This window comes from Hypomesus transpacificus, chromosome 5 (assembly GCF_021917145.1).
Source record: "Hypomesus transpacificus isolate Combined female chromosome 5, fHypTra1, whole genome shotgun sequence".
Taxonomy (NCBI): Eukaryota; Metazoa; Chordata; class Actinopteri; order Osmeriformes; family Osmeridae; genus Hypomesus; species Hypomesus transpacificus.
Genome location: NC_061064.1, coordinates 1,895,157 through 1,908,893, shown reverse-complemented (window position 1 = coordinate 1,908,893; position 13,737 = coordinate 1,895,157). Strand labels below are relative to the sequence as shown.

The 13,737-nt window shown below is 41.7% G+C and overlaps 1 protein-coding gene across 1 annotated transcript in view; it reads right to left on the bottom strand.

Moving 5' to 3' along the window:
* Nucleotides 1–13,737, bottom strand: part of tenm1 (teneurin transmembrane protein 1) — a 105,256-nt gene that overhangs the window by 82,159 nt on the left and 9,360 nt on the right. Inside the window, exons 2-3 of the mRNA XM_047020726.1 lie at nt 8,752–9,012; nt 2,072–2,332 (exon numbers count right to left, since the gene is read on the bottom strand). Of these exons, the coding sequence (XP_046876682.1) occupies nt 2,072–2,332; nt 8,752–8,968 (478 nt within the window). The 5' untranslated portion in view covers nt 8,969–9,012. The remainder of the gene's footprint in view (nt 1–2,071; nt 2,333–8,751; nt 9,013–13,737) is intronic.

Below are 13,737 nucleotides of genomic sequence, written 5' to 3'. Positions count from 1 at the left end.
CCTAACCCTAACCCTAACCCTACACACCTACTCCACAGGTAGGGTTATAACCCTAACCTACACACCTACTCCACAGGTAGGGTTATAACCCTAACCCTAACCCTAACCTTAACCCTAACCCTACACACCTACTCCACAGTAATAATAAAAGAAGACTTTTATTCACCCAACATATTAAGGTTGGAGCCATGAGTGGAAAATATAGTACACAATAACACATGATAAACAGATTAGGGAATTGTGGTCAGTTTAGAGCCAGCTGATGAATACTTGACCATGAAACAAAGACAATATTTGTTTGGAACGTGGGGAAGGAGAGGGTACTGTAGCCGTGTGGAGCCTGGGTAAACTGTGCCTGAACCTCCCCCAGCGCGGGTCCTCATTAAAGTTGCAGATCACATCATCGTCAGCGCCATGCCAGTTCACAACACCGGCCTACTCTGCCTTCCCTTTTGTCCCCTATAGTCTCCACCAACCAGCTGCAGATATCCTACTCTGCCTTCCCTTTTGTCCCCTATAGTCTCCACCAACCAGCTGCAGATATCCTACTCTGCCTTCCCTTTTGTCCCCTATAGTCTCCACCAACCAGCAGATAGCCTACTCTGCCTTCCCTTTGTCGCCTATAGTCTCCACCAACCAGCAGGAGACAGCGATGGTTCAGGAGAGACAAGACCACTCCCTCTCACAAACAAGGCTTATTTTCCATCACACAGCAATACATTTTTATCCCACAGTGATAATCCCACCGACTGAAAGCATATAAATGATGAAGGACATCTTGCTGCTGATAAAGATAATATGGCAATAGCATGGCAGCAACAATGACAACCTTGTCTATCTAAAAACCACTGAGAGATATTTGCTGCAGTAGGAATTGTAAAATAATATTCCTAAAAGCAAACTTCAAACAGAGTGAATGGCTGGTGGATAATGAGCAACCGATTTGATTGGCAGTTTCTGAGGAAAATGAGAGAACAAAAAAAAAAAAAAGTGACCAAAGGGAACCTCCTCCATAAAACATCCATTACATCCAGTCAGGACTCATTACTTAGAAAATAAATGCATTCTCTGCCACTCTGAATATTCAATATAACCCTCACGAGACACTTTTGATGAAAAAAAACATGTTGAGTTAAAATGCCAAGGAGATTGAGAATGAATTGTCATCTTCATTAACGTGTCACAAAGTTTACAGTCTTCAAACAGCCGCCTAATGCAAATGACTGGTTCATCGCGCCTGTGTGGGAGTAACCTCAGGGGACCAGAGGTGAAGCAGACGCAGGGCTCTCATCAGAGGGCTGACCCTGGGAAAGGTAGCTTACACAAACAAACTTCATTTCAAACCGACTGCGGTTAACTCTACAGTTCCTGCCTGTACAATGCACGCAGCCAATTACGAGTGTGAATATCGAGTCTCTCTTTGGGGATTAATAGAATAGGAAGGTATTTTGTTTTGAGTTCATTATCGACTGAATGTATCCCTCTAGTTACCAGAGACATAGCATCAAATGATTACCACCGTTAGCGAGAGCCATATGCTGTACAATTAGCAAATGGAAAACATTGGCTGGCATACATTAAACCTGCCTCAGCCAATAAGATCCTCTGTGATGTCTCAATTCTATTTTCCACCTCCTTTTACAGCATAGGGTATACCAAACTCTAATTTGGCAGTAATCACAAGGCTTTCAGGACCTAGGTTTTAGGACTAAAGCAACACTGTCTGGATTTCTTACAGTGTGTGAAGCTGTTTCGTCACAGCTTCGATGAACACGCAGCTTAAAGCACCAAAGATTCCTGAATGGACAGTACCTATACGACCCCGTGAAAACAGATGCAACAACCCCATCCAGATCATTTGTTGTCATGATACATGATCTCTATTCAGAGGTATGTGCAGCGTATCATTATGGTCCACAGTAGAGGTATGGAACTAAAACATCTGGACCACAGTAGAGGTACAAAACCACTGAATCAGGATCACAATAGAGGTATGGAACTGTTGAATCTGGACCACAGTATAAGTAAGGAACCATCACATCCTGGTCTACTCTCTCTGGTTGTGTCTTACCGTTCTCACAGTCAGACTTCCTCTCCTGCTCAGTGTCGGTAAGAGACAGGACAGAGTTGGCCCGGCTGGACAGACAGGAGCTGTGCTCGGACTTGATTTCCTGCATCCACAGTCTGAGGGCGTGGTCGGGCGAGGGGCCTCCCTCTCCCTCCGTCTCCACATCAGAGCTGACCGCCAGCGGATAGCTGAGCTGGGCTGCCGAGCGCAGCTCCGCCTGGTAGCTGGATCGTGCCAGTTGGCCCGACTCACAGAAGTCCAGCTCTAACAGAGACACAGAGCAGAACAGAGGAGAAGAGTTAGGAATTAAAAAACGATACTGTCTGTAAACGATACTGTGTCCCTCATCTGTGGTGCCAAATGCAGAAGACAACCATAACAAAAGAGGATAACATTTCTGGGGAAATAGTGAGGTGTGCTTGGGCCACTGCAGCAATCTTTTTTTCCATATCACCTCCAAACCAATCTTTTTTACATTTGTATAACAGCTTTAAATGTATATTTTAAACTGGCTGACATATGTTTGTTGAAATTCGGTTTGAGGCGGTTCTAATTGAACAGTCGTCAAGCAAGTTTAGTTTGTTCGTACCTTGACTAGGTAGCCAGAAGGAAATTGGACGTGCTCGCTATCGAAATCACCAACTCTATATATGGATCCTGTAGCTATAGTATCCACTCCAATCGTTCGGATATTGGATAGCATCGATTGCTCTACAGCAGGGGTGTCGAACTCCGGTCCTCGAGGGCCGCTGTCCTGCATGTTTTAGATGTTTCCCTGCTCCAACACACCTGATTCAATTAAAAGGGTTGTTATAACGACCATTCATTCGAATCAGGTGAGCTGGATCAGGGAAACATCTAAAACATGCAGGACAGCGGCCCTCGAGGACCGGAGTTCGACACCCCTGCTCTACAGGATTTATCATTTGATGCGCCTCTCGTGGTTTATTGCTTTAATAATCTATCAGTCCCACGCGATTCTATTAGCAAAGCAACAGCGCGAAGACACAACTGGCTTGTAGCTAGCACCCGATACAGAATGAATCAGTAGATTCAATCGAACCAAATCACAAAAAAATCTACTGATTCATTCTGTATCGGGTGCAGCTAGATACCAGCTGGTGGTAGTTGGTAGACCCAGTGGTTTGGACAACTTCCTAACATTGTTAGTCATAGCTAGAAGCCATAATGTACTAGTACCAGTGTTGGGTGTAGTAAGTAGCTTTACAGTAGTCAGACTACTTTTGTTAAGTAACGAGTAATTTAACGCTTTATTTATGTAATCGAATGAATCCGTTAGTTTCTTGTTCAAACAAGTAACGCGTTACTTAATTTAGTCTTTTAGTAGCAAACCCTCATTATGTAGCTAAAAGTCTAGGAAAGTTGAGGAAACTTTTCGCTAGGTAGCCTACCTACAAAAACGTCTTAATCTGGTGGGTGGGTTCCCCTTCCTTCTTTTGATGAGCAGTCTCGAGCCCAATTTACCCGGCGTCATGGAGCCGACCAGCTAAATAGTTATTTAAGACTTGCATGTACATGCCTAATGTCACTTTAAATAATGTATTGAACTCAAGCTTATGTGATGTGTTGCTGTATCGTTCAGTGGTTTAGGTTTAAGATTATATTACAGTAAGTAAAATTGTCTGGTTCAGTACATAAGTGAACACCATTTTGCTACCATATGGCCTAGCTATAGTTTAGCTTCGTTTTGCTCCCAGATTCAAACTTAGTCCTGGTAAATCGTAGAGCTAGCTAACTACCAGACTTCTGCCTGGCATTTTACAACATTATTGATTAAAGAGTAGCTTGATTCAAGAACTTCATGCAAATATTGCTGTTCATTATGGTGGATTATTACCTTGATCCGTCTTGCTGTATAATGAGGATTGATCATGTTATACGCGAGTGACACTGAATATTCAGTACAATATGTGCTATTGGTGAGGTCAACCCATTAAATCTGCCTTCTGGGCATAAGTGACCAAGGTGAATTGTCTTAGAAATAAAATACTTTTCCTAATGTAACGCAAAAGTAACTTAACGCCTTACTCTCTACAGCAAGTAGGCTAACTAAGTAACGTAACTAGTTACTTTACAAGGAATGTAACTAGTAATTGTATTAGTTACTTTAAAAAGTAACATTACCCAACACTGACTAGTACCACTATTTATCTTATCTGTAGTCCACCACTTAGCTACCATGCCAGTGTAACGGGTGTGAACCTGTGAAACTCACTCCTCAGGTATGTAATGGACTACCCGCGTCAAAGAACAGCTAGCTTTTCTTTGGCCTAGCTGGTAGTGGTCGCGCTTGGCAAGTCAGATGTCGTGCGTTCGAGCGAGTGGTGAACGACGCCTTGTAGTGACGGAGCGTGGCCACGTCCGTTACATACCGTCACACCGGGGTAAGTAGAGCTAACTACTACAGTAGCTAACTACTGGGGACTAACCAGAAGAACAAAGCCATATCAAGGTACAGAAGCTTCTTTACCTTGATAAGGCTTTGTTCATATATATGAGACATGTTCACCATGGCCTGTGCCTGTGGCCTTTTTGTTGTGTAGCTGTGTGTAGAGCGAAAACAAACAGGGTGACAGATGAAGCCAACTAGTAATGTTTCTTGCAATCGCGCCTATAACAACACCACGTGGGAGCCAAACATTTCCCTTTAACCCTGTGCAAGTGAAGGCAGAAATGTCAGTTGGTCTTTCATCAACGTGCCAAGCGTAACTATTGGCGTTTGGGTGATCGTCAAAGTGTCATGTTAAATTTTCAAACATTGCACTTGTGAATATGTGAAGAAAATGTGAATATGTTTACAATATTCATGTACAAAATATTGGGTGCTAAGACTTTTGCACAGTAGGCGACAGCTTATAGGATTCTGTACTGTATGGCCCGTTTCATCACGCAATGACTTTAAGGCCTTTACAAGGCCCCTCAGCTGTCCACACCAGAGACCCAGTCTGAGCAAAGATACTAATTAGTAATAAACCCTCCTAGCCAAGATCTTGCGAGGCATGAGGGTCTTCGTGTGTGTGTGTGTGTTTATATATATATATTCCCTCTTCTGGGAGAGGAAAACAACGCTGATGATAACAGTAGAGGAACGATCCAGAAAATTATCTAATGTTCATGTTTAAATATCAGTCTTTGAACCAAGCGAAAGCCGATGATAAACAAAGTTTGCCTCGGTTCCAATAAAAGCCAGGACATAATTCACAGTGACATCTGGTTTAAGGGACAGGGTTTGTGCGAAGCTGCATGATTTTCATCAGCTATGATATCCCAAAGAAGGCACAAGGAGGAGAGATATTTTTGGCTCTCACTAACATATCCCTTGGGGGAAGTTAAGCTTACAACACAGCAACATCGTTTCTGAGAGTCACATTTCTCTCTTGAAGACATTATACTGTAGGTATCAAACAATCATCGGTGCTGTCGTATAACATCTACTCAAAGGTAGGGGTGTGCTGGCAGCGGAGAGGAGTCAGAAAGTGTCAGCCTGTACAGTATCACTTACAAGAACATCATAATTGCAGGCTGTGTCTCTGGGTAACGTTTGGATCCAATGGCCGTTACAATCGCCACTGCTTTCACTGTAAACTTTTTCTAAGCAGGTTCAAACAGCCAAAACAGGCTCAAAATCTGAATTGGTATTTCATACCCTTTCATTCTATTATTGTCTATTATTGTTGATAAGAATAGGAGTTCCTTTAGGGTTAGGACTTATTTATTATATGATTAGATAGTTTCCTAGTGGCCTGTAAAGTCGAGGGGGAGAATTCCAATGTACAATACCTGTACTTGTTGAAAATGGAAAATAAAGTTTAAACTTTGTCAGTGTTACTAGCTAGAGCTGCTAGATGGATGTTCCCACTGAACGTGTTGTCAAGAGCACCATCTGTTCTCGCCCCTTCCAGATCATGGATGAGGTGAAAAATCACTCACCTAGTTCTCTTTAAAGAAGAAATACAATCTGATACCCTTCAAAATAAATAATTCAGGACTATGAAGAGGCAGGAGAGTGAAAGCATTTCATTTTCTGGGTCATCCCTGGAGTGGTATAATTACAAGACCTTCTATGCTTCTAGAATATGTTTTAGACAAACTTGAAGAAATCCAATCCAGTATATTCATTCATGACCTAAATCCTGAAAAAATTACAATATGAGACGCAATCTCTGGGACACAAATCTTCCACAGCATTTATTTCAGTGTAGACAAACCATACTAACTGTGAATATGCCATATTCCAATTTTATGAGTCAATGAGGGTTTAATTGTGTCGCTATTGTGTGTCTGTACTTTTTGTGCGATACTGCTATTCATTCTGTGAGCGTGTGTAAACCCAACGCATGTGCAAGTCTTGAGGCAGGTGGAGGATTCAGGCTTTAGTCTTAGTCCATCAATAAATAGTAGCAGAATTACCAGGGCTTCTTCCTCCGAGACTCAGACTTAATCTTTAATTATAATTTATATGTGGAAGCGGATGAATCTTTATCAACATTTACACTGAAAGCTAAATGTATTCACCTAGGAGATATCTGTGATAAGGGTCACCTGGCTAATCCGCAAATGAACGCTCTCACTTAACCTTCTCCCATGGAGGTTATCCAAACGGAGTAGTTCTCCAATAAATATCTTGTATGTATATGATTTCAGCTAACTTAAAGAAACAGTACACAGATAGAGTTAAGTCCCAATACAAGACAGGATAAACCCAATTAGCACTAAGACCCACCAAGGATTACTACGTTCAATAGGTACCACTGGATGTTTTTAAAGCAGTGCTTTTTCTACTATACATCGTTAAATATTCTTGTCTGGGCAGCACAGTGATGATCACTGGTGCGAGACCATGCACATGATCTGCAGTCCAGACAGGGGCTTGCATGTGAAGGGAGGTCGACCCTCTTTAGACTGTTCTTGAGAATCTCTCACCAAGGTGACTTGCCTAACCTCTCTCTCTCTCCAGTAATAATCTCTACACTAATTACGCCAGTCAGAAACCCATGTCCTTGACCAATTTCTTGTCAGTGAATATCTCTCTCCGACCTCCTGCCCCTTAAAATCACAGCCGCGAAATGGAAGCAGCAGCGGAAAATGGACACATAAATGAGCACGGAAAACGTTCTCCCCTCCACCAAGGGGCTGATATCCTGTGCATACTGTTTTGCTACAGTATCAATCTGTTCAGGTTGAAAAAGCTGCTGCTCCGAGCAAATGTCATTTGTTCATTTTATGCAGTTTCCAAGGTAACCAGAACAAAATGTTTTGTTCAGTGTATCATTTGAATACTGCGATGCATAGGAACAGAAATGTGATTTCAGCTTACACTTTTGTGAACAAGAAGGCAGTAAGTATATCTGTCATAACATTTACAGTAACATATGGTGAGTTATAGTGGAATATTAATGCTGAACATTTTGATAGTGAGATTAGTATTATTTGTTGTATTAAAATATTAATATAAAGAGTCCGAAATGACAAGCGAGGATAATAAAATCCTTATCTGTTCAGAATTCAACTTAGGTTATCTCAAATCAAATCATTTTTTATTTACGAATGTCAGGATTCATCCATTATTGTTGAAATTGCTTAGTAAAAGCAATTAATTGTCGAAAAATTAGATTATTTTCAGATGAAGCTGAGACAGACCGTGCCTGGTAAGATCACCTTTCTGTCTACCTCATTTACCAGAAATGCATCGAGTTTCAGCTGTGTTGCCCAATTGGAAAAGGGTTTATGGAACAACATTTAGCCTAATCGGTGTTTAGGAACAACTCACTATTCAAATATCTGTTCTGTTTTTTCACAGTCCACTGGAGCGCAATATATCCCAGGAAACCACGGCAATTTTTTGAGACAACTTTGTTCACTCAGACTATATTGCAGTGTCCCCTATACAGGCATAGAGTACAACGTTATACAACACTGCACAATTTTAATAAATCTATTATATAGGAGACAAGTCAGTAAAACATATCCAACCAAACCCTATTTTTCCTTTATTGCTGCACATAATGTATAGACAGCTTGCAGCCCTGCAAAACCTATTTCCTTTTCCATTATAAAATAACTTATTTATTCAGAGTGAACAAGATTCAGTCGTGATTGGGTTATTTCCTATAGGGAGTCGAAGTCAATTGTAATGTAATTATACATCACCAACCTCCTGCTTAGCCCTAAGGTGTTAAAAGGTTTCTAGCCTACTGTGTGTGTGTGACTGAGCTAAAGCAACAGGAGAAAACAACTTGAAAAAAATATTGAAAACCTTCAATAACTTCCCACAGAATATATAGTCAAGTCTCTTCTCCATGATTACATTCTATATTTTTATACTCACTGTGGTAAAAATGTGTACCACAGGGCATGAGATTACGAATTTCATTCTGCTGGCTGCAATGCCATGATAAGTCTTATCATATACAATCAGTTATCAAGCCAAGGTATATGCACCTGTTTCCCCTCCAAACTTCCTACCAGTTTGACTGGAAGACCAACCACATCCTGTGCAGGGAAAATTGATTAAAACAGATGTCACTTCATCGTTTTGAGGTTATAAATCACAAAAAAAAAAATTTTTAACACCGAGTTCTTGATGCCTCTGTTCACTGTAACCAAGACAAACTCTTAAACTCAAAGTCCAAATTAGTGTTTGGTGTGTGTTAACACTCTACCTCCTGTGGGTTCATCCATGGTTTTCCTCTTGGCTCGGTGGCTGTTGTAGTTGAGTCTCATCTCCTGGCCGTAGTCGGGCAGAGTCTCTCGAGAGGTGTAGGACTTACAGAGGTTGCGTCCGTCCTCGCTCTCGTCCGAGGAGCTGGGGTAGGCATGCTCCATCTCCTTCCGGGCTTTGGACAAAGACTGGTAAGGCTTACAATCCATCTGCTCCATGCTTGGCAACGCTGGACCAAACTCATTCAGTCATGGGATCCAGCCTGGAGGAGGAACGAGAGGGGAAGGAGAGCTCTTAATACACCTCCCCATCCACTCATGTTTTGTCCTTGTGTTGTGAGAGATACGGTGTGGGACTCTGAGAAAAGTAATTATTTGGATATTAGTCTCTTTAATCAGTGGGTTCCTATTTCCAGGGGCTGCTGTAGGGTCGTCGTGTGGCAGGATGGTGCTGGGTGATGCACGGGAGGGAGGAGGGGCGTTCGCAGGAGTAGATTGAGTGATAACTTTAATTTGTGGGCAGAATCTGATGGACTACCACGAAAGAACAATGACAGTTAGAGCGTGAGCAAAAACAATGTGTGTCATCCTCATGGCTTGGTTTCACATCCCCGCTGGTGTGTTATTAATTTATTTATTTGGGGAAAATCAGTGAAAGATTTCACGGAAAATAAAGTATTTGCCGTTTGTTTCACCTGACACATCCACATATCACTATTTACATCACATGCTTGTATTTAACACTTGCCATCACTCAGAAGGAGAGTAAGTACACTGGTGATGTAACAATGAATAATTCATTCAGCAAATCCATCTGACTCTCTGTCACAGCTTCCACTGTGATGCAATATATAGTTGGGCCACAGCAGTATATTTCTGAACCTAGAAAACCCACTAGTAACCTTGACACAACCCAATCTTTTCCTCCCTGACTTCTGCTTGGCCTGACCTTTCTATCATTGCGACCTGACACCCACTAAACCTTGGCTTTGGCCTTGACCCTGGCACTGTCCCTAGCTGCTGAGAGGACGGTATGCACCTGCCTCGTCTCCACCTGAAATTCAGTTAAAACACAACAATAACACCAAAAAAAAAGCCTTCAACAAGAAACCCAAGCGTCTTTGACAATTGATATTTGTGTTTGCCCTCTGACATTTGTCATATTTAACAGCAGTCATGACAAATATGACAATCAAATGCTCGTTAGGCCTTCCCGTCTTTCCCTGGTTGAGGTAATAGTCTGTTAATTGCAAGCTCTGTATATATCTTGCTTGACTAATTGGCAGTTGAAGGCATTTTTATAGGCCATTTGTATTCTAGTCGGCTGCCAGCCCCCTGGTCTGATGACGCCTTTCCTCCGAGCAGGAGGAAGTCATTACGGCCGGTGAGGTAGGAGGGGCTGAGGACCATGAGGAGGGAGGAAACACATGGTGCTTCTCTGGAGGGTGAGGCAGAGGTGAATCCCAGAATCCAAGCTCAGGTTCAACCTCACTTTAAAAAATGTCTGGTGTGTTCAGTAGAAGCTGCTCTCTGCTACACTCTCTGCTAAACAAATAATTGTTGTAGTGATGTGTGTGTGAGAGGAAAACTATGATGACAGAAACATAAATAAATACAAAATGGATATGGTAGTTGTCTTAGCTGCACTCTTAAGATAGATGTAGAACATTCAATGCAAATATTTCGATTAAAAAGACTTACCAACTAATTCTTCTTGGATTTACTGGAAAGTATGCAAGTTCTCTAATTTTCATCTCAACAAACTTGGCGTCGGGGATAGGTGACATTTTCATTTCGCATTACAGTTAATCTTCGATGTTCCCGAAAAAGTCACTCTTCTGATTGAATGGGTTGGGCCTTATTAGGAACTCCCATCAATAGATTTTATCTTTATAAAGTTCCATCTTAAAAACCAATATTTCTCACCAAATGTCATTAAGTTAATAAAGAGACTAAATAAATAAACTACCAAAGGGCACATGCATAATGTAATAATCTAAAAGTACATGTCCTTCTGTTTTCTATATCTATATAGAATGTGCAACTTAACTTTCCTAAAATATCAATATTGTAATATTACACAACCATTGACTGCTGTAAAACTTCTATCAAGCAATTATTTTCTGTTACATTTAGCTTACCAACTTCTCCTGTTTTGGATCACTGTTACAAAATGATTGCACATGATGAAGCTGTTTGGACTGTCTGTTTTTTTCATGATGCTCAGATAATTAGGTTTTAAACTCAAAAGGTTAAAACAAAAAGTAGAACCTGTGGCTTGGGCAACAGCTTCAGAGGAACAGCTTTTAATGAGATGATTACGATGTCAGTAAATAAACTGCCAAGTGTGCGCACTTATCTTTACGAGCAACTCCGGTCTGTATTAGATACAGCATTTTTCTTACTATCCATTGACTTTAACATAATGAACACTATAGATCTTCTTGTGGTCCTCAAACTATAAGATTTAGCATAGGTTCACGGGCTGTGAATGACTGCAAAGCTGGGCTTTATTTAGGCCTATCGCCACTGGCCTAAAGACGGAGAAAATGCTACTGTAAACTAGCTGTTGTTTATGAGTCAACTACAGATATTTAATCGGAGTGAGAACAACTATTTTAATTTAACGTAAATGGTGGCGTCTCTTAGTCCTTTACGTAACTCTTCTTCGGATTTTGTGTTTTAGGCTCTACATCTCAGCATGGGGTTTGTTTACTTGGGTTCAAAACCGTGTTTAAACAACGGAGAACTATGACCGTTGGGCCTGTGTTGTCCGACCACAGAGGCTGAAGTGCCCACGAAACAAGAAACTCCGTGACCTAATAGTTTCATATTGAGTCCACAAGTCAAAACTACAGTTAAATTGGTTGGCCCAGCACTGCGACATGGGATTATCTAAGGACTCCGCTAGCCTTTCGAACAAGGGAAAGTGCTCTGCGTTAATTGGGTAGAGGTTGAGGAGATACAATATTCATGTGGATGTTCCCCTGTAGAGTCCAGGAAAAGGCTAGCCAGTCAGCCCAGCGTGGGCACCACAGAAACAACCTTCATTACAGTGCTACCGGCACGCCGCAAGCTCTCTCTGCCTCGGTCTCTGCCACGAGCTTGAGCTCTCCGCTGGAGTCTCTCTCCTCCGCAGCGGAGAGAGAGATCTCTCCTCGCTCGGTTGAACGGTCTGGTGAGAGTTTGCTCTCTTACGGTAGGCCTATCTGCCCGTCGTCTTATTCAACTCTGAACCTTCAAAATGAAGTGTGAGTCTATACGGCGAGGTATTGACCCAACGGGATTGGTGCCAACGGGAAATAGAATACAAAATGTGTCATGGGAATGTGTCAAAAAAAAACATTCAGTAATTCTTTCTTCTTTGTCTCCATTTAATCGGTAGAACCTACTTGGCGGTTCACTGTGAGAGGCCAGGGGGAGTTACGCAAATATTTCATCACTTCCCGTTTATCCGTTTCCCCTTCATTCGAACATAGTTATCATGCAATAGCCTACAGTTGGCCGAGTAACCCGCTGTCTGGTCTGGTCATAACATTAGAAACTAATCAGAGATCAAGCAGAAAGACCTCAGTGCGTGATGACAAAAATCCCGGCAGGTAACACTTTTCCATCTGTAGCAGGTTACAGCCAGGTCCCAAATTAACTCTGGTCCTTGTGGCTACCTCCATTTCTCTTTAACATGGCCCACATTGCCTGATTCTTGGCTGCTGCTCCCAGTTGCATGCTCTGTTCCCTCTATGCACCCCTTCCAACTTCACTTAGGGATGGAAGACAGCAAAATGAACTTAAAGCTATGATTTCCATTTAAATGATTAATCATAAAGGACAGATATCTACCAAAAAAGAAGGCCTCTCCTTGGAGTATCCGTGTTACTGGCAGTAATCCCACTAAAATGTGAACCGTTTAAATTATTCATAGATATTTATGAAATGTCATATCCTGTACCTTTAGTGGAGTCATATGACAACTGAATACACTTACTGTAATAGCGTGGGCCTTGGTAAGACTAGCTGCTCACGCACATACAAGAGAGGCACTGAAGAGACACTGCTCGAGAGCACTAACTTGTTTGGTTCTGAAACTAAAATTCATTTCACTTGGCTTTGTGTGTGCATAGACCTTCCAACTGACAAATACAAAGAGCTTAACCGATGAGTTGAAGGTAAGACTAGGGCGAATACCGAAGATAGTTATACTGTACAATACCATTAACTTCCCAATGCCATAAATGCACAATAACAAGTGCTGTATAAAGCCCACAATTATTTTTACTACTTATGCATGCAGCAAGAATGTCAAATATATTCCTTTGGGCAAACCAAGAACATGCTTGAAAATCCAACAGTGATTTGGCTCTTCTTCAACTGAAATCCCACTTGAAAGCCAAGATTTGATGCCGGCACTAGCCTTGTTGTTCGGGTCAAGTCGACAATACGAGTACTATAGCTCACAATAGCAAAGATTCAGGTTTGGCACTCTGATATTCAGTGCCTTGCAGGGAAAGTGCTAGCCCTGGACCTCTGGTCTCCTGTTGATAGATGTGTTCTAACAGCTACCTGAGGAGGAAGAACTGTACAGTAGCTGCTCAAGCTCAAGGCATTTTTAAACGTCCAATAAAAGGATCACGCTACAGGAAATACATGTTGGCAGATACTTTCCCCTGGCAGTGACACACACACACAGTGTGCCAGTAAACCACAAAGAGAGCATAGGTCAACTAAGAATACTTTGTAGCTTTTGGCGATTTTACATTATTCCCTAAAACAAATGTCTGTATTTTCCCCTCCTGAAAAACTGGCATTAAACAGTGGAATCTTTAGGTGATTTCATGCAAAAGGGAAAACATCTCATATGAAAGGATTATATTATAAGACTGAGGCCAAGGAGCAAATAACTGCCTCTGGGAATGAGCACAGGAAATGGCAACTGCTTCTGTCTGTGTTTAAATACCTGCTTGCCTGCATGAAACATACACCCCTAAACA